Source organism: Triticum aestivum, chromosome 4D (genome assembly GCF_018294505.1).
Source record: "Triticum aestivum cultivar Chinese Spring chromosome 4D, IWGSC CS RefSeq v2.1, whole genome shotgun sequence".
In the NCBI taxonomy this organism is placed as follows: domain Eukaryota; kingdom Viridiplantae; phylum Streptophyta; class Magnoliopsida; order Poales; family Poaceae; genus Triticum; species Triticum aestivum.
Genome location: NC_057805.1, coordinates 305,390,207 through 305,412,450, shown reverse-complemented (window position 1 = coordinate 305,412,450; position 22,244 = coordinate 305,390,207). Strand labels below are relative to the sequence as shown.

The following is a 22,244-nucleotide window of genomic DNA, read 5'->3' as shown; positions in this document are numbered from 1 at the left end:
CGGCCTCCCCCCTCCCTCCTTTATATACGTGGGGAGGGGGGCACCTCATAGACACACAAGTTGACATTGTCTTAGCAGTGTGCGGTGCCCCCTCCACCATAATCCACATCGGTCATATCGTTGCAGTGCTTAGGCGAAGCCCTGCACCGGTAATTTCATTATCACCGTCATCACGCCGTCGTGCTGACGAAGCTCTTCCTCGGCACTCGGCTGGATCGATATCGCTGCCGATGGGCCATGGCGCCTACACCGGCCGATGAAGCTCTCGTTCCCCAACCTGCTCCGGCTCGTTCTCCTCGCCGAAGATGTAATGTAGGAAGGGATCGACGTCGAAGCTTTCGTCGGTGCCTGCCATGCTTGGAATAGCTAATGGTAGATGGGCGCGGACTAAATCTGCGCACAGTGTCGCTACGGTGCGTTGCCGCCTGGGTCATATGGAGCAAGCCACTTGCTGGTGGCGGGAAACCGATGAGGGAAGAGGCGGGAAGCATTAGCGTGGATTGCGGGACGCGTGTATAACGTCATTTATTTCTGCACTGGCCTCTGTGTTCGTATAGGTACTACCTCCATCGTGGTTTATTGGCCCCCTTCGTATTTTGTAGTATCAAACTTTGAACTTAGATTTAACTATGAATATATTAATGCATGTCATCAAAAATAATATTGTTGGACGGCTATTCCCGGCTATGTTCATCTGCTATATGCAATAATTATGCATGTTCTTGCTCGCCGTTTAGGCGACCGCGGCGCGCTCTGCTCGCCGTTTAGGCGCCAAGGCTCGCTCGGGTCGCGTCCTTCCGCGCGCGCTCTTCTAATTTTTTCTACACGTAGAATCGCACACGAATTGACTGTAGTAACCGTCTATGTTATATTTTCTCATCGCAAACAGTTCATCCAAGTGGGCTGTTTGCCGCGTATCACACACATCTTCTTTACACGAATCGTTTGTGTTCTTTTGGCTAATCGCAAACAGTTCATCTATGTGAACTGTATGCCGCATATCACACACATCTTGTTAAACTGAATGGTTTCTGTTGTGTTCCCTAATTGAAAACAGTTCGTCCAAGTGAACCGCATGTCATATATCGCACACACCCTGATCTGGCTAACCGTTTTTGTTGCATTCCCAAATACTCCCTCCGTCCCAAAATAAGTGACTCAACATTGCACTAACTTTGTACTAAAATTAGTGCAATGTTGAGTCACTTATTTTGAAATGGAGGGAGTAGCAAACAGTTCATCCGAGCGAACTGTATGCCGTGTATCGCACACACCATGATATAGCTGCCTGTTTCTGTTGTTCTGTCTCGTCACAAACAGTTCTTATGGATTAACCGTATGTCACGCATCGCAAACGTAATAAGAATATGAACCGTGTTTGATGTATCCGCCATCGCAAACGTTTTGCATCTTTTTGACGGGTTTTTTACATCACCGTTTGCGATTAATCCATCGCACACAATTTCGTCGAAAGGTCTCTGATTGTAGTGTCGCGTTAGCAGCATCCCGGAGTAGTGCGTGTTTCCATCTGGGAGTCGCCACCTATATCCTGACAGTATTTTCAGGTACTGCCAAGGAACATCAAAAAGCGCAAGGACTTCTTTCTAAGCCTCACCGAGTGAACCAGGTTGATTGATTCCTTTTCATGATTGAAACTATTAATTATGTATAGAAAAAAATGTTCCTCGTGTATACAAAAAATATCAATATGTACGAAAAAAGTAGACATGTATTTTAAAATCTTAAACATGTATATAAAAAATGCACAACGTGTACGAAAAAATAGACATTAGAACTTGTAATAAAAATAAATGTAATCATGCATTTTAAAATGTTAAAACATGCATAAAATTTTGTTTGATGTATATAAAAAATGTGCATTCTGTGTGAAAAAATAGAAATATGTTGAAAACATCAAAAAATAAAAATCTTGTACAAGTAAATGTTTCTCTTGTATAACAAAAATTTGGAATGTGTATGAAAAAAGTAGACATGTGTCAAAAAAATGAAAAACAAAACATGATGAAAACCAAAAAGAAACAACGGAAACCAAAAAAATTGGAAAAAATAAAAAGGAAATTAAATATGATGGGAAACGAAAACAAAAAAAGGAAGAAACCAATGTGAAGCAGTGGAACTTACTGAAAAACAAATAAAAATAGATGAAAACTGAGAAAAGCAAAGAGAACTAAAGAAAAAGTGAATACAAATAGGAAAGAAAAACAAAGAAACCGATGCAAAACAATGAAACACTATGAAATCCAAGAAGAACGATGGTGACAGAGAAAGAAACAAAAACGAGAGGAAAAAAGAAAGAAAAAACAATACCGGACCAGTCCAGCAGTGTACAGGAAACAAGTAGAAAATATCTACTATAACGAGCGAGCGAGGAAACGAACAATGACCGAGTGAGAAAACACGTTAACCCGCCGAACCATACATTTGGACTCCAGAGGCGAGCTAGAGTTACGTCTCGTAGTAAGCAGGATATAGCTCTAGCGGTTATTTCCTTCGAGCCTGGTTATGCTCGTGGGTTGTGCTTTTTTGCGGGCTAGCTTTTCGAGTGCTCCTAATCGGAGCCTCAAGCGCGACCTCCTATTTGGCGCGTACAATCCCAGGAATCAGCGAGCGCACCCCCCACCGCGGCCCTCGTGTGCCAGCCCATGTGCGGGGCCGGAAAAAGAGGGAAGCACCTTGGTTTTTTTTTTTTTGCCTTTTCTGTTTAATATTTTTTTCTTTTTCAGATAATTCAGGGTTTCAAAAAAAGTTGCAAATTGTGAAATGGTAGTGAATTCAAACATTATTCATGATTTGAAAAAATGTTCGGGAAATGATAAATTCTCACGGATTAACAAATTGTTCACTGAATTCAAAAACAAATCTTGAATTCAAAAAAATATTTTGATTTTAAAAGAATGACATTTTTTTAGTTTGATGAACAAATTTTCATGAGAATTCTCTAATAATGACGAATATTTTTTGTATTTGATGAACAAATTTTAAATTCGATGAACATTTTTTGAACTTGATGAACAATTTTTTTATTCAAGAACATTTTTATTGAAAAAATGGAGGAATAAAATTTGAATTAAATAGACACATTTGGAATTTGATGACAGTATCTTAAAAATTGATGAACAAATTTGGATTTGATAAATTTTTTTTAATTTGGATGACAATTTTTATATATAATGATTTTTTTTAATTTGATGAAGAATTTTTTAAATTTTTGGAAAAAAATTCCATTGATGACATTTTTTGAATTTGATGAAGCAAACAATGTTCCCGAATTTGCAAAGAAAATTCACAAAAAAAGTGAAAAGTAAAAAAGTACACATTTTCAAAATCTGTTAATGATTTGAAAAAATGTTCACGAGTTTGAAAGAGGTTAGCAAACTGAAAATGAAAGTAAATGTCACGAATTTAAATGATTTTCACAAATTGAAAAAACAAGAATAAAAATGAAAAAGAAAAACGTAAAACAGAAGAAACCCCAAAAAGAAAACAGAAAAAGGAAAATAATAAAAATAAAAATAGAAAAACCGAAATAAGTATTAAAGAAAAACAAAAAAAACCAGTTCAGGGAATCTTCTAAAACCTTCCCAAAACCGGTTGTGGTGAATCCCTAAAATGGGTCGGCCCATAGAAACTCCAGCAGGCAAGGGGGGGTGCGTGCGCAGTCACTCCGCGGCGACCTGCGCGCCGAATAGGATGCAGGGACATCCTACTCGTTGCTCGATGCGGCAAAGAGGCGCGGTTTCGCGCAGGTGGGTGTCCAACTCGGCCGGCCCATGAATATAGCGAACTACAGTGCGCTGTAGCTAAAAAAGAAATACCACGGTCATGAGAATTCAAACCCTGGACCTAACACTATACCTACAGTGGTACTAACAGTTGAGCTAGCAATCGTTACCAATTCTAATGCAGCGCCAAGCTTAAAGAACCAATCCCGCAGCGCAGATCCAAATTATATCTTGAATTTCAAAAGCATTTTTTATTTAAAAAAACGAAGGGATATGTGACACACAAACAAATTGCTGATTTGCAAAAATAAACTGCAATATTTGGAAAAATCAGGAACATTTTTTAAAATTCCAGACAAAATTTGAAAATGTGAATTTATTTTGAAGAATGTGAAAACAAGAATTTTTTTGAAAAAATTGAAACCGAACAATTTCGAAAACTCCTGAAAAAATGAAAACATGCACATATTTGAAAATTGCGGACGATTTTGGAAAGGGAACATGTTTTGAACAGCCCAAACATGTTTTGAAATTTATGAACAAAAATTTGAAACTGAACACTTTCAAAACTCTTAAAAAAATGAAAACGTGCACATTTTGTAAATTTGTGACCATTTTTGAAAACAGGAACATGTTTTGCACCGCCCCGAACATTTTTTGAAATTTCTGAAAAAATATTAGAAACTGAACAATTCTGAAACTCCTGAAAAAATGAAAACATGCACATTTTTTAAAATTGCGAACAGTTTTTGAAAACGGGAACATGTTTTGAACTACTAGAACATTTTTTGAAATTTGTGGACAAAAAATTGAAAATGAACAATTTCGAAACTCAAAAATTAGAACGGGCACATTTTTCTGAATTGTTTTTGAACAATTTTAAAAATGGGGACATTTTTTTAAATTCCTGAACATTTTCTAATTGGTGAACAAAATTTAATGAACAATTTCGAAAATGATGAACTTTTATAACTTCAATGAACTTTTTTCAAATTATAATTATTTTTCTAAAAATCAATGAACTTTTTTCAAAGTCGATGAACCTTTTCGAATTTGATGAAATCTTTTCAAATTTGGATGAACCTTTTTCAAACTCCGTGAACCTTTTTGAATTCTCGAATTTTTGATCTTTTGTAAAGAAAACTTTTTTTTAGAGTTAACGGTTGACCGGTCAACTAGGCAACCGCGACCATTCAAACAGTGCTAGAGCCAGCGGGCGACAAGGCAGCGCGAGTCGAGCGCTCGGAGCAGGCGAGCGCCCAGCTCTTGTAAATGGGCCGACCAAAAACCAAGCTGCCCGGCGCATACAGCGCCGATTAGGAGGAGCTCCCCGGCCTCAATCGCCCGATCAAGGAACTTTGTACCCGCACAGAACGCACGTGGGCTGCGGCCCATTAGCATGTCGCATGGAGCTCGGCCAACCTTTGAATTTTGGAAAAAAAATAAAAGAGGTGAAATAAAAAATGTCAAAATTTGAGTAAGTTCATGGAATTCGAAATAGTTCTTATATTTTTTGCAAAAAAATTATCAATTTTTTAAAAAACAATCACCAAAATTTGATAAAAGTTCATGAAATTGAAAAAAGTTCATTAATTTAGGAAAAATTCAAGAATTTGAAATACAAACATGCATTTTAAAAACTTCAATTTTGGAAAAAGATTCATCTACCTTGAAAAAAGTCATTGAGTTTGAAAAATGTTCATCGATATTAAAATAAGTTTGTGCATTGTGAAAAAATAAATATTAAAGAAAATAAAATGAAAAAATAAATAAAAATAAAACAAAACTGATCCCAAAAAACCAAGATAAAAAAACCTGGCTGGGAAGCTTCTAGAAGCATCCCAAAACCAGCGATCGAACTGCCCTGGTATACCTTTTAAATGGGCCACCTCATGTAGCATCGATGGAGGTAGGGGTGGGGGTGTGCCTCTATGTGCCGAATAGGAAATGTGCTGCTTTTATGTTGTTTGCTCTAGGATAAGAGCTTTCTATGTTCTCCTGATACGGAGAAATTGTTACTTGTAGTCGGGTGTTTTGCTTGTTTCCTTTCATTGTAGTGGGATAAATGTAGAAAATCCTACTCCCTTTGATGTTTTTTTAAAACGAACTCCGTAGTGTATATTGGTAGTTTCTCTAATGGAAATCAACATGGCGTCCCATTGTATAAAAAAGAAAATGCAGCCATTGACAATGATGGGCTTAAGATCGATGGAGACATATAAATGTTGGAGTGGCAAAGGAGCAAACATCCTTAGGATGGTTCCAAAATAGCATCCTTGTCTGGTTTAACGCACATTTATTATGGTGTTTTCATTCCCTCCAAAACTCTCTAAGTTCATGGGAGTTTGCAAGGTTGTCATCGCGAAACGTATCCTCAGGCTACAAGTGTCGTGAGACGCATTCCCGCCACATAAAACTACAGGTTTTCATTTGACCTGTAAGGTACAACACTTTTTCAAGTGTGCAGCTGAGACCGGAGACGCCAGTAGGCAGTATTATAGATCATACGTACTACATGTATGTGTATGTCCTCTCGTTTGTGGAGGCTCTCACGCACACTCACATACTCCCTCCTTCCCAAAATATAATGCGCAGTTTGACTTTTCTGGTCTTCGTTGCACAAGTTTAACTATAATTTTCATGTATTATATGTCTATAAAATTAGTGTACATATATATGAAATAATTTTTTTTGCAAGACAAATACAACGATGACATTTATACATGTTCAATCCATATACTTTCATATATATTAATGGTTAAAGTCGTGCCTCAAAGACCATAAAAAATCAACCGCGCCTTATATTTTAGGAAGAAAGGAGTACATGAGTTGCCTTGCTTTCATGTTTTGTTATTGTTGGAACCGAACAGGAACGGTGCCTCCAACTTTGTTTATGGTAATCGAGCCATGGGCAAAAATACCACTTTAAGAGCATTTACACCCAGGCGTCTCAAACCTGCCTTATACATCTGGACAGGCAGCCCGATCACTGACCGGTCATGAAATTTTGACGCAAACGAGCATCTTAAACGGGCCTCAAATGCCCAAGCTGACCGGCATCCCTCATATTCAACCCAAATATGGGACATATATGGGGGCGCCTGGGCGCGCCCGGGCCCGTCCGCCAACCCCGTTGTTGGTCCTTGCGGTCCCACCTGCACCGACTGAAGCTCCGTCCTCTTTCATCGATGCACCCAAATTTTAGTCCCATATCGCCGGGCAAGGTGGACGCCGATCGGCTTAAATAGCCGCGTTGCCGCATGGCGACAAGCTTCTCTCTTGTTGTGTAGGTCTATCAATTCTCGTTGCGTGAGCGAGATAACTTAACACTAGACTGCATTTCATTAACTAATATTGTTCATGGAGTGTCAAGTTCGTCTCGTTCATGTACGTTGATACCCCTACTATAATGACAGTAGATTTTTTATTTTGTTCATCGATTTTTTTTCCACAAATTGTAATTCATAAAAAGTAGTACGGACATGAATGTTTCCCTTGTGAAGGATATAACCCTGACTATGAATCTTCTATGTGATTCATATTAACAGTCTATCTTCTTTATAAAGGATCCAATGATGTCAGAAACACATCGCTTCTGCACGACCCGACTATTTAAGCCGATCGACTAGCTCGTCACGTGGCGAGCTGGGACTAATACGGTGTGAAAATATTAAGTATGAGCAATTTTCGATGTGTTTTGACAGCCCACCTAGCCCAAGACAGACAGGATGATCGTTGTGCATGGCGCTGCATGTAATAGTTGTTTTGGAAACTAGATGATACCCCGCGCATTGCTGCGGGAGATGGTTAGCTATACATGAGCATAAGTAATTCATGTATGAAGGATAAATGATACTTGGATCAATAATTGGGTACTCAAATATATCAGATACTAAAATGTACAGAGTGATTTGGTGATGACTTGCACTTCTGAGTGTAAGATATTACGAGCAATATAATGTGAACTTAAGGGCAGTAATGTATTGTTAGGGTTTCTTGGTATAAATATTTCCAATTTACCATGAAATGGTTAGATTTGGACATTCTGTTTTATGGACTGTAGAGGATGGAAAGCCCATCTCATTGTATGCATGGCAGATTGTTTGATGTAGGACAATTTGATTTTACGACATATGTTTATATAGGCACAATGATGCCAGACCACTTGTTTAGTATATGCAACTTTATATCAGAAAAAGCAAGGTAGCAAGACATATGACCTGGCTGAAAAAACAGTATTGTACGTGTAGTCTACTGACAATAAAGACGTGTCTGTTATATATAATTGGATGTTAACTTTTTCTTTTGCGAAAATAATTGGATGTTAACTGAAGTGGTATGTTAGCTAATTCATCGAAGGGCAACAGTTTTGATATGAAATCTCTTCAGGGCAGCTGTATGAAACAAATTTGCAAAAATATTAGATAGATACTTACAAAAATGCAAAATGGAAATTTGCATTGCCTACCCATGTAGGGCTTCAGATAAGATACGGTGGGGAGCTCAATGCTCAAGTATCAACCGAACATTCCCACGAAAGAAAGTATCAGCTGAAAACAAAATTAAAACACATGGACGGCAGGAACTCCAACGCACTGACATGCCGATGACTTGTATAAGAGGCTGCATAGACGGAAGCATCCCTGAATTTTTCAGTTGCAATATCAGCACATATATGGATGTGGTGAACTGATTACCCCGAAAAGCTCATATACTCGATGCACGTATGGATACATCCAAAAGAGAGAAAGAGCAATATAGCAGCACCAACGATGGTGCTATGGTTTTTTGAGGCCAAAAAGACAAGAAAAAACAATTAGCCAATGCTTGTTTTGTGAAACATCATGACAACTTAAAGATTATTTTGTATCCATGTGTGAATCTTGTCTGCTTTAGCTCTTAATTCAGTGTCTTTCATTCCTTCTTTTAAATAAAATTTCCAAGTGTCGACCGTTGGTGTGGCTCTTCTGAAGATCTTATCATTTCTGCTCATCCAAATACTCCAGCAGCCCATGACAATCGTGTCCATAGCAAATTCTGTGGGGAGTGCAGCCAAGCAGAAGTGGATTTCATCATAGGTCGACATGCCTCTATGTTTGTTGGGTGCAATGGAATGCCAACACATCAATGCAAATGGGCAGTCCCAGAGGAGATGTGTGACCGTTTCCTTAGTGGATTCAGAGCACATGGCACAATTGTAGTCTTCTAGATACACACTTCTTTGTTGGAGCATATTCCTGGTGCTGATTTTGTCATGCAGTAGTAGCCAAAAGAAGATTTTTATGTCTCAAACGGCATGCTGTTTTCCAAAGGAGTTTGAATGTATTGTGAGCTTGGTTCTTCCCCTGAATGGCTTTGTACATCTTGATGGAGGAGTACTTAGGAGCTGTCCATGTATAAGACCAGATGTCATTGCCTGTTGATACCATTCTGCTGTTTAATAATTTTTGCAATGCATTGTATTGCACAAATGCTTCTTGAGACATTGGCCTATGGAATAATAGACGGATATCATTGATTTCCAGTACTGTCAGCAAGGATATATTCTGTTGGGTAGCATAGGAGTGCAACTCTGGGTATTTGACATTGAGGGGAAGATCTTGCCATTTATCAGACCAAAACAGTACCGTGTTGCCTTGACCTGCCTTACATAATGCATGTTGTTTGAAGGTAGGAAGATGTTTCAGGACTGTCCTCCACCAGAAAGAACCTACCTTGCTGTCACCTGGCAATTTGTCTTGATAGTGGGTTTCCCAAATAATGTTCACCCAGGGGATATCAGACTTGTTGAAGAATTTATGGAGGAATTTGATGAGCAGTGCTTGGTTGTGGATCTGTAAGTCAAGGACTCCCAATCCTCCCTGCTCTTTGGCCTTGCATACTCTATCCCATGATATATGGACAGTCCCTCTTTCTTGGGTACCGTATTTCCTCCAAAAACAATTCGTGGGGTATGTGTTAATTTGCTTGATCACTGTCTTTGGGATCTCCAAGGTGCACATAACAAAGGTAGACAGACTAGTGAATACTAATTTCACAGAGTTAATCTATCATCAGTGGACAACATAGTGGAACAGCTCAACAACCTGCTTTCTATTCGTTTCAACATAGGAACATAATCCTCTACCCTGGGTTTGTGCAAACAGAGTGGTAACCCAAGATAAGTATGTGGTAGAGTGCCAATCTTGTAGCCAATGAGGTTGGATAGCTCAACCATTTTATGTGTAGGAGTGTTGATAGAGATTATAATGGACTTTGAATAATTGACTTTTAGGCCTGTGTACTCAGCATAATGCAGCACGAGATTCAAGGTAGTCAGAATCCCGATTCGACTGCTAGAATCCTAAAACTTCACAACCCTACGGAAGCATGTCGATCCAAATCCCTCTATGAATCCAGATCAGGTAGAATCCATGTTGGGTCACGATCCAAATCAAAGAATCCTGTACAAAACTGTACAATCCCGACTATGCTATGGACTACATCCGATTCTACTAACTTATCTAAGCCATTTGTTTAGTTGTAGCAATATAGTATGCCATCATCCAAACCCCTTTTCATATACCTCATGGACCTTTATTCCCCTCCCAAGTCCAAACGCTTAGCCGTAGACACCTTTGATCTAGCTCTCAGAAACCCTAGATCAAAATTGAGGATCAGGCTGGTCGACATATGGAATTGGCGTGAAAAGGAGGATGCTTCAAGATTGATCAGAGAAGGAGAGAAAGACCCTTCAAGGTTTAGCACTGTAGGTCAGATAGACAAGTGATCGACTATTCACGCACTCTAAAAAGAACATAAGTAAATTTCGTGCATTAAATGTTTAAATCTTCTATATATTTCCCTCTCATATATGTTCCATACATGCGAGCTAGATGGTAGGTTAGCCGTAAAAAGAAGTGGAATACAACTAGCATTGATGTGTACGTTCTTTGCTCCATATTTAGTGTCAAAACTATATAGAACCCGTATAAATTTCCTTTGTGCATACAAAATATCTTATTTGAGTAAATCTAGTAGAATCCTCGATTCCACGACTCGATCTTACGACTCGATTCTGTCCGAGGAAAACCAATCCGACTCCGAATCCCGACTCTGACTACCTTGAGGAGATTCTTAATGTGCATCAGTTGTCTGGCATCTGCCTAAGCCACCAAGATGGTATCATCAGCATACTGGATAATTGGATAGTCTCGACATGAGGTATGTATGAGTGGTGATTCCATCAGAGCATTATGGTAGGCTTTACGATGGTGCTATGGTTGCTCGCTGCTATTCAGCGGGGTCTTTACGAGCGAGATCGAAGGCGAGGATTCACCATCGTAACTCTTTGATGGCAACACCAGTTAGCAGAGCATGCAACAGTGGCAAGGCTAGAGGCCAGGGTGAATGCGCGCCAAGGCTCCATCGAACCTATGGCCATTGGGAGCAGAATCTAAGGCGACGAGCATTTTTGACAGGAGTGTGCAGACGTGGGAAAGGCCAAGTCGAGGCATGTCTTTATATTGAAGACATGACTGCTCAACTGTGAAGGTCGTGGACTGCTGCAATTCATTCTTCAGTTTCTTGGGCAATTATGGTAGAGGGATAGTGGATATGGCGTTGAGGAAATGGAACAGACATCCATGGGAGATCATGAGTCAGACGTGATGGTGTATGGGCTAGCATGACGTGTTGGGTTGCAGCAATTGGCAGGTGAGCTAGCCGCAGGATAAATTGGATCAGATGTTGTCTACCTGTGGTGGGTCCTTGCAATTATATATGAAACACTGATGTGGACAGGCTGCGTGTTAAGAGAAATAGATTAATGGTGATGAACTATTTAGGCATTATAGATAGGGTGTATGGTTGTAAATGGTAAATTTTAAGGCCCGTCCGGTCATTGTGCGCGGGCGCATTTGTGGATGTTTGAGTGTCCAAATTTGCAACCCGTCGGTTATAGATGCTCTAACTTATGTTTCATTCGCTTGTGTGTAGGACGTTGGACATAGGTATAGATAGGGCGTACCTACCAACCACACGAAAACAGATGAGATCCTGAGAGAAAGTGTAGGTTTACGCATACACCAGTAAGGCGGTGACTCGTCAAGGTTAGAAAGGTGTCCTGCTTAATTAGGCGAGGCAAATATGCCATGTGAAACATACCTCGTGTATGCTAGAAAAAAGAAGTGTGCCACGGCAGCGAAGCTAGCTGCGGAGGTATGGACTGTCTTGTCATTCAAAGTCAGCTCTAAGATTTGTACATCTCTTCTACTCCAATTAATACGGCATGGATCTTTTGCCCATCAAGGTTAGGCAAAGTTTGACCCATGTGCAGATCGTCGTGCCATGTCTCTTCTCGTTAAAATTAAGTCAAAGGCTTGTAGTTAAATTAAAGCATTAATCATGATCCGCTCAATCGCGGGGAGAGGAAGTAAATGCTTCGAGCAGCAGAACTGTGCGATTCCTTTTTTTTTAACTTGGAGACATTGTGTGATTTGTGGTCAAAAAATTACTTTTTGAAGCTCAACAGGAGAGCGGTACAGTTAACTTTTCTACATTATATATATTTTGAAATTAACGCAGGACAGCTGCGAATTTCATTAAGAGGAACCGGCTGATAGCCGGAACTTTTCTACAGTATCGGCGAAGACAATTTTCATCTTAGAAAACAAAGGGAGATGAGAGAGAGTGAAAGATGAGTGAGAGTTTCTTGGATAGAAAGACTAAAAACGCGCTTGGGCGAGAAGGCGACGTGGATGAAACGAACTCGTCATGACGTGGACTGATGCCTCCTCCAGAAACCACCCAAAACCAAAAACATCGTTCACGTAAGGTTTTCGATCCGGTTTTCCTTATAAATTGGATCACTCCTCTGGCATTTTGGCCACTTTGAGTAATATATTTAGATGGATGAACTCCTTCCCTGGTGATTCTTAAAAAAAAAACATCAAACATGAGTGTACAAAAACTGTGCCTGGAAGTTACAATGTTTAGAGCATTTTTCTACAGAGAACGATGCTATGAAGGCCTATCTAGAGCTAGAAATGCAAGCGACTCCTCTGCAAAACTGTTACCTCCCGCTACCCGTACTGGATGCTGTACAGAATGTGTTTTCCAGCTATAAACTCGCATTATGTTCCCCAACAAGAAAAACTATGCTGCATTATAGTGATTTCTTATGTCTAAAAGTAGAGTTTCTTTCTGGGGACAAAAGTAGCACAGCACATATCTATCTCTCACAAGCCAAACAAGTCAAGCGTAGAATCATAGAGACCGTGTGGGAACACAACATTCCTGTCAAGGTGGATTGCAAACTTTATGAAAAAGGTACCTCATCTCACTCGAAAAGTATGTGGAGAGTCCATATCAGCCATTACTCCTGGATCCCATTTTGCTATGCCAAATCTTTCTCTTGCTACTACTAAAAGTGCAAGGTGTAGATGTTAAGCCAGTAATCTAGAGGCAGATGCGATGTAGCGGTCTCAGATTAGTGTGTGTCCTGTCTACTTCTTGAAGTGCTCCTGTGTCGCTGGTCCACTGGACAGAGAAAACAGAGGAGAACCAGCCACCAGTTTCTACTACTCTTTTGATAGCCGATGAACTAACTCGAGGTGTGAACCGCATCGTCGTACTACTAGTTGTAAATCGTTGTGCAGCATTATCTCAGCGGCCGATACCGTTTTGTGCCAACGCTTTGTGGTTGCTGGATCACCAAATGAAACTTTGGTCTGCCGGGATGCAAGACCTTGGACCGGGAGTAGCGTTGGTGGCCTGTGGGTGTTGGTAGTTAGTGGTCACGTCCCAAACGATCCCTGATATCTAATCTGATGCAGAAACGAATGCTTATTATAGATGCTTGTGTGAAAAGAAAAGAAAACATGGAAACGGAAGAGGCCCCACGTCAACCGCCACTGGCTGTGTCTTGTCAAATCACCGGATAAAATGGGTACAAAATCCGCGCCCTAATCAACAGACTGAAAGCAACCTGCACCTGGACATCCACATCGGATTAATTAACCAAATCCTTAGGGAAATAAATTAATCGAGGATCCTTAGGGGCAACATGGGTGATGCACCCTCCTACCCTTCCTGACCATCTTTGTTTGTTTAGACTAGCCACAATGGGTAGTAACATAGAGTAGTAACATGTACTCCCTCCATTTCAAAATATAGTACGCCCGCGCTTCCCCAGGTCGAACTTTGACCATAAATTTAACGAACGAGGCCGACTGCGGCGGGTGAAAAAATTACATAATTAAAAACTTCTTTCGAATACGAATTCACTGATATAATTTTTTCTCCCGCCGCAATCGGTCTTGGTAGTTAAATTTACGGTCAAAGAGGAAGCACTACATTGTGGAATGGAGGGAGTACTACCTCTATAGTGGGAAGTAACATATGCGTGGTAACATGCAATACTTCATTTATTATGCTATAAACTCATCTTGCTTTGATATGTGTGATGTTACAGTAACTAGCTAAGTTACTAGAACTACCTCTCTCTTCATTAACTCATTGCCACATAGACAAATTTGCTGAGTTGGACTTGAAGTTACTGCTGAAGTTACTCCCACTGTGGCTAGTCTTAGACCTCCCTCTTCCTCCCTGCGATAATTGACGAGGAGTTAAACAACTTGTTGGCTAACCTATAACTATAGCAAGGGGAGGGAGAAGGAGAAAAGGTGCCACTGGCGGTGGAGCCTAAAGTTGTGACGTCACTGCGCCTCTGCGACTTGGACAGCTAATGATCCAATCCGAGTTCCGGGAGCCCAAGGACCCACCCACGATATTAGTTTTCATGAGTCTAGCTTAGCCTTTCCTTGTTTTTTAAGGGGCAACCCAGAATATTCGCCAAGCGGACGTCCGTAATAAACTACTAGTACTACTCTAAATTTGAATAAATATTTCCATGTGTCGCAGCAGCACTACTCTGAATGAATGAATGGATGAATGATTGTTTCACTAGAAAGAAAAAGGAATGGATGGAAGATTCCTGCTGATCCTCGCATCCTTTTCCTTGCTGCACCGCCTTCGTCTTGGCCGGGTTTTGATGCACGAAGGAAGCGAGCGCGTGGGAACAGCGAATAGATCGCCGCGAAACTCGCCACGGCTTGCGTCCACCGGAAAGCAAGTGGTTCCCGGCGCGCCTCACCTCTGTATGTGTCTGTGTGTGCTGTGCGCGCACGCAAAATCGAGGGCGAGCGAGCGGCTGGCCCGTCCCGTCCCGCTCGTCGCCGTCGGCCGCCGTGTGTGTGAGCGACAAGTTTTCGCCCCCCCCCCCCCCCCCCCCCCCACCCCGCGTCGAGCTGGGGTTGGTTGATCGCTTGGAGCCTTGGAGACACGAGAGAGCCGGGGCGGGCCGAGGGTTTTCCGAAACGAGATAAGGCTGCAGCTTGTACGTAGCCTACCTCGGCGCCTAGCAGGAGTACGTCTATGTGTGTCGAGTTCACCAACTGGACGCCATGACCACGACGTGGTCCGGGAATAATCGGACGATCCAACCAAGCCCGCGGTGGCCCCATCCGTCGGCCCAAAACCATGATCCACCCATATCTCCCCTTGCTAGATTTCGGAAGGTCCCCATGAGCAGCACCAGAACTGGTACTAGTGCCTCTCGTCTCGTCGAGTTGCGCCCACAAAGGAGTAACCCAGCGATTAATTAACAAGCTTAAAGCGGTACAGAGAGAACACAAAGCATCCATTCACATAGTGACATGTCAAACTCAAGCAATTAATGATCAATGGTGGTACATGTACATACAAAGCTAGTAGCGCTAGCTGGCTGGCTCATCAACGGCGCCCAAATTAATCGATTCACAAATGGATCTGAAGTCGTCCCCCCTAATCTACACACATTAATTGTATACTCCATCTCATGCTGCTACTGCTAGTAATTAATCACAATCAGAATAGTTGTAGTGATATGTACACACAGATCAAGATATGAACCTAGGACTAATTAATTTAATTAACATAATTAAGGAAGCCTATAGCTAGCTAATCCCTGGAGGTCTGTCTGTCTGTCTGGATAGTAACCTGATCCCACCCGAGAATCCTCCGGAAAGAAGATGATGCTGCATCAGCAAACCACTAACCAGCATCACACACCAAGTTAAGTAATCCAATTCAGTAATTAATCAACGAGCCAGAACCGATCGAGCGAGAATCATGTGGATGTGGTAGGTGCAGCTCCGGCCGGCTTCAGTACTTCCAAATGTCGGCGAGGTTCAGGGCGGGGTACTCGTCGAATTGGTCAAGGAAGTCTTGATTCTGAGACGACGGTGTCGCCGCCGACGAGATCTCCGCGCAACCGGCGGCGTTGGGGTCGGTGCTCAGCCCGGTCTCGCGTGACGGGCTGAGCGCAGACGTCTGCCCCGAGACCTGCTCCGCCTTGCAGTACCTCCGGATCGCCGGCGACATGTCGCCGGAGTTAGCGGCCGGCAGAGAGAAGTACGGGCTCGAGTACATCATGTGCGGCGGCTGCTGCGGCATGTGCTGTTCCATCTTAACCTGCAGCCCGGAATGGGCACCGGTGGCGTAGGCAGAGGTGGACTTGAAATCGATGACTTCGTCGACGTCGCCGCCCAAGGGAGGGTCCATGAGGGGCGGCAGCTCCCCAGAGTCAAGGAAGTCACCGATGAAGCCGAAGGAGCTGACTCGCTCGATCCCGGCCTCCGCCGCTGCCATTGCCCCGTTGGTGGCCGTGAGCTCTTTGTTGAACACCTTGGACACGGCCCACTCGTCCTGCACGCAAATCATATCATATTTAGCAAATCATGTATGAACCCAGAAAGAAATTAAGGAGAGAAATACTTAATAATGAATCCGGAAGGAGCGAAAGCAAACCTTGGCGGAGCGCGGGAGCGGGTGGGGGAGCTTGCCCTCGAGGCGGAACTCGTGCATGACCCAGCCGGTCTTCTCGCCGCGGGGGGCGCGGCCTAGGTAGAAGACGAGCGTCTTCTTCATTCCGACAAGGACGCCCCTCCCCCGGAAGATCTCCTTGTCCTTGCCGGTGGCCTTCCAGTAGCCGCTCTCGGTGGCGCGGTTCGTCCTCGTCCCCGTCGGGTACTTGCGGTCTTTGTGGCAAAAGAAGTACCACTCCTTCTCTCCCATCTTCGCCTTGCCTGTCCGGACGAAACACGCGAGTAAGTAAGGCAAGATTCCCGCGGCCGGTGGGGCTGGGATCAAGCAAGATGAGAGAAAGTGCAAAGGAGCAGTTTAATTTGGGTGTGTTGTGTACCTGGGAGATGCCATGGCTCGCACTTGTTGAGGTCGACCTCGCCGATGACGCCGGAGCAGAAGCGGTGGTCGAGCGCCTTGGGGGTGAGGTAGTGCGAGATGATCTCCTCGTCCGTGGGGTGGAACCGGAAGCCCGGCGGCAGGTCCAGCCCGGCCGCCGCCGCCGCGTCCTCCACCTCCGCCTGGTTTAAAACCGACGCCTCAGACATCTCCGCGCGCGCGTGCCCCAACTTTGAAGCAAACTAGCAAGAAGAAGAGGAAATGGACGCCGAGAGAGAGAGAGAGGAGCGAGAGGAAGAGGGAGAGGCGTGTGTGAAAGAGGGAGAGAGAGGCGGGTTTAGGAACAAGGAAGAGAGACTGGGCCGGGGGGAGGAACCGAGGGCCGGCTTATATAAGGCTCCACGCGGTCACTCCCAGAGAGAGAGAGAGAGAGAGAGAGAGGCGTGCCGCGTGCGGAGGCGGCTTGCGAGCCAAGACCCCTCCCGTCTTTCACTTCTTACCGCGCGCAGTTGTGGGTGTGGCCCGTAAGCAACTCTAATTACTTGTCCTAATCTTAATGGCTCTTGATTCATCCTCTTCCTTAGGCCCCAACCCCAACTCTCTCACATTCAGAGTATTTTCTCCTCCTCCACCGGCCGGTGTCCTGTCCCGTGGAATGAATATTCACGTCCGATCACGGCTAACGCGGCAATCATGCGTTGGACAGAACCTGACTTCTTCTTATATTAAATATAAACCCACAGTAGTACTAGTAGTTCATATATATACACATTGATTTAATGTTGGTTTCATTACCTGACTTTGGAAGGAAACCGGCATATCCCCACACCCACATGCAGCGAGAAGAATTCAACCCATCCGCGCTGGGCCACAACGCGAGAAACATAGATTAGTAACACTAACCACATCCAGTTTTTTTCCACTCAAATCAAAGGATGATCAGAGGTTGCTATGGCAGCTTATTTGTAACTCTCGCGGAGTCCACACATCCAGTTCACGTCAGATATTGATCCGTGGTTGTCCCGTTCCCTTCTGCTTTCTCATCCGCATCTTTTTAGTTCGAGACTTTCTTGGGTTGTTTGTTTATTACAGGAGCGACGTGCCATCCAGAGAGCCCGCGACCACGACAATTTTCTGCAAAGATACGCGCGCGCTTTGCCTCGCGGCCCAACTGAAAAGCGATGAGCATCCGACTCGCCGAGCAGGGTTTCCCTTTCCCAAGTGGACGGGACACGCTGGGTGCCATCATCGGGGAGCGGTCCCAAAGTTTTCAACCTTTCACTCATCAAGCGGTATACATCTCCCGCTTTAAAAGGAAGGCGAAATGGTGACGCGCTCCTGTTGTGGCCTTGTTTGCTCCACATCGTGATAGAGACATAGCTGATTTTTATTTCCCTGCACAGCAGTGATACCTCTTGCAGTCCGGGTGTTCGACGTTGTGGCCAATTTTTTTGCTTAATTTTTCAGTGTCTTTTTGAACATTTAAGGCCTGTTCGGTATCTCTCCAGTTTCAAAACTCCGCTCCGTGCTAGGAGCTGGATCCGAGCCGCTCCATGCGATTGCACTGCCGCTCCCTCCGCTCCGGGAGTTGCAGCTGTGGAGCAGAGTGGATCCGAACAGGGGGTTAGTATTGGGTATATCAACGGAGCTATGTTTGTGTTTCAGGTGAGTTTATTTTTAGCACATAACAATGAATAACTGCAATGGTTCTTAAAGGACCTCAACAGCTAGCAAACCTTCGTCGGGATGGCATTTGCAAACAATTTGGGTGGCAGTTTTAGATGTCGAAAGGTGACAACTTTAGTTATGGGGGTTGTTAGGTTTCACTTTTGAAGACATTTTCTCGCAAAGAAAATTGCCATCGTTCGATCACGACCAGTCGGCTATGCGGGCGTTTGCTAGGCCCTCCCTTCGAGCGAATGTTCGCCAGTTATCATTACCGTTATAAAATAGGGTGTGTCCAGGGCACATCTAGATGTGCTCTAGTTATTGCACATTCACACAAATCTTAACGTAAGATTAATGACATAGGACTTAAATGTGCAATACTTATGGCACATCTAGATGTGCTTTGGCAAAACTGTATAAAATACTAAATGTACCATTTCCCTTGTGGGTCACTACATGGAAAAGAAAATCCGTGCTTAAAGAAAGGATATGCTTAATGTTTAAAGGTTGCGTGATTAAACATCACCCAGTCCATGTGTAGATAATCATCCGTGCATACCGGCAAGCTCTTTCGTTGATAGTTTGTCTTATTTACTAACTTGAGTGGATGTGAGAGAATCAGATAGGAGAGAATTGGCCTAAGGGCATCTCCAACGCCGATTATCAAATCGCCCGCATACATTTACACTGGATGGATGTTATTGAAATTCCATGGCACGAAGTCATCTTTGCCATGAGAGGCAAAGGAATAGACAAAATACGTTGAACATCGATTTGCCAAAAAAGTCAGAGTTACCAACTCGTCATCCCACTGCCTTGTAACCAGATAAATAACATCCTTAAACTTTGACATGATGTTATGTCCACGAGGGGTGACTATTTTCCTGTGAGCTGCATTGGGCACCCAAGCATCAGACCAAATATAAATTTTCTCTCCATCGTCAACTCTCCAAATGTGATCATGCTTCAATGTATTTACCTCTTCCAATAGACTCAAGCAAATTAAAGGAAGCGCCTTTTTTATCTTTACATTAAGCAAATCCCCGTCTGGAAAGTATTTGGCTCTTAATACTGTTGGACAAAAAAAGTCCAGCCTATCAACTAACCCCCAAACTGGCTTTTTTATAAATGGCGCTTTATTTATCTTAAAATATAGCATCAAAAGAATACAAAGTATTAAGAGTATCACCCGGCCTCTGCATAATAAGGATATACACAACCAAACACCGGTAGTCTGACAAACAGAAAGATAAAAGATCGACAATTCGACAACAGTAGAGTCCATAGACTGACACTATGCCTATGTCGAAATAGATGGTGGACCGATCCGGAGATTATGCTGCCATCCATGTTGGGTAAAAACCTCCATATCCATCTGCTCCAACAGCATACACACCACCTTGAACAACCGTTGGTACTCCGCTCGTTGTAGCGTACACCACGTACGAAGCGAGTGCGTACAACGAAAAATAACCTGCAAAGGAGAAGCTTTTTTGTCATTAAAAACATCATTTGTACATAGCCAAAGTGACAATAGTAAGGCGTACGCTTCCACCCATATTTGCGTTTTGTACCTATTTGAAATACCGTCCAGCCAATGACCAAAAATATTGGCAACACTTGCGGGCAAATACAAATTTGACGCTATTTGGATGGCTGGCCACGTAGAACGCGCAAACTTACATTGGAAAAAGAGGTGTTTAATTGTCTCGTCATGAGTACAAAAAGCAACACTTCTTACTTCCTGACCAGTTGCGTCATGCGAGGTTATCTTTTGTTAGCATAACTCCCCTACGGAGATACCACATGAATATTTTAACTTTAAGTGGTACCTTCGCTTCCTAATTTTTTGTTTTTAACTTTAAGTGGTACCTTCGCTTTCCAAATTTTTGTTATTACTCACCGGTATCTCAGAATGCGTGAGTGCACGATACATAGAGTCTACTGTGAAAGACCTTGATATAGTAAGGTTCCAGCGAAATACATCCCAGCCTTAATCCAGACGGGACAAGAGATTATTTCATGACATAAGTTGGCTTAGCCAAATAGAAGCCATGGAAGCCCTAGGCACACACAACTTCCATCAAGCCATCCAGCCCCCCCCCCCCCCCAAACACACCACAAATAGTGCAACATTTAGTCAATTATTTCTTTGTATGCTTGTTTAGGAATTTTGAAGACACCCATCGTATATGATGGTATAGCCTGTATAGTCGATTTGAGAAGAACTTCATTACCTCTTGCCGATAATTACCTTTGTTTCCATCTATTACTCCTCTGATTATCACAATCAATAAGAAATTGGAAGCAGCCAGTTTTACTGATATATCGATACTACCATTGATATATCAGTACTACCAACTATGGTTGGCTAGCCTAGATACAAGTGATACTATTGACTTTGTTGTACCAATAAAGACCAAAGTCCTAAGGCAATTCATTATGGGCAGTATCATATATTAGCATCACACACATATGATACTAGTCTATGAGGCCTCTTCCGCTGTACTGGTGCTAAGGTGGGGTGCTAAATGTATTAAAAAGCTTAGCAACTACAATCCCCAATGCATTGGTGCTTAACTTTTGTAGCTAAGGCTGGCCATAGTGGGGGTAACATAACTGGTAACATGCACTTGGGACTAGCAAACATGCTTATATGGCACACAATTAAATAAAAGAAAGAGGGTTAGAGTAACATAGGTAGATACCATATCATGTTAAATGCTATACTACTTTGTGTCATGCATGGCAATAAATATGGTCATACTACTTTATGATACTATGCACTATGGAGGTAGTAGTATCATATACTAGTATCATATGCATGATAGCATATGTTACTCCCCGCTATGAATAGCCTAAGCCTCCCTAACTTAATGTTTTAACACCAAAACACTTTTATGCATTGGTTGATAGTCATTTTGCATAGGTCCACGCGCTTAGCATCGTTTCCTCCTGTGGTCACTATAATGCTCTTTCTTCTCTTTAATTGCCCCGCGACATCACTTTTTGCCTATGTGGCACCCTTAGCACCGGTACACCTTGGAGCACTGGGAAGGGCCTGATACTATCTTCATAGTGCATAATATCTCAAAAATCATCTTATTTATTGACATGCATGACACATAGTAGCACAACATTTATTATGATACGGTATCTACCTATGTTACTTTAATCTTTTTTCTCTTCTTTAATTGTCTGTCACATAAATATGTTTGTTAATCTCAAGTACATGATATGTTACTCCTAGCCCACTATGGCGAGCCTAACAACAAAAGGTGCCTCCGTAGAAAGTTTGTGCATTGAAGCCTAAAGACTCGCACCGATTGCTCGAAAGTAAAGATCGAATCGAAGAAACGGTCATGAATTGGTCTTGTTTTCCATGCGGCGACAGATGGCAAAGCGAGAAGTCGAGCACATCTGTAAAAGTCAAACAGTGACGTGATTCTTTCGATGAGCGCGTGTTATTTCCGCTTCGCTTCCGACACAGCTAGTTACCGTTTCCTGATTGAATGGCCGTGCTTGCCTTATTTAGCTGTCAGCACTCGAGTAATTTAACATGAACAGTTCAACTTCAAACTCTTCTACCCGCAGTGTGGCCTCATGTATCAC

General features: G+C 42.8%; 1 protein-coding gene across 1 annotated transcript; it reads right to left on the bottom strand.

Moving 5' to 3' along the window:
- Window positions 1-15,426: 15,426 nt before the first annotated feature.
- Window positions 15,427-17,321, bottom strand: LOC123097592 (NAC domain-containing protein 92). The gene is made up of 3 exons (XM_044519374.1): window positions 16,966-17,321; window positions 16,572-16,849; window positions 15,427-16,469 (listed from the first exon to the last, which is right to left on the bottom strand). Exons 1-3 carry the CDS (start codon window positions 17,171-17,173, stop codon window positions 15,927-15,929), a joined length of 1,029 nt encoding a protein of 342 aa, XP_044375309.1. The 5' UTR covers window positions 17,174-17,321; the 3' UTR covers window positions 15,427-15,926.
- Between the last annotated feature and the right edge of the window lie 4,923 nt (window positions 17,322-22,244).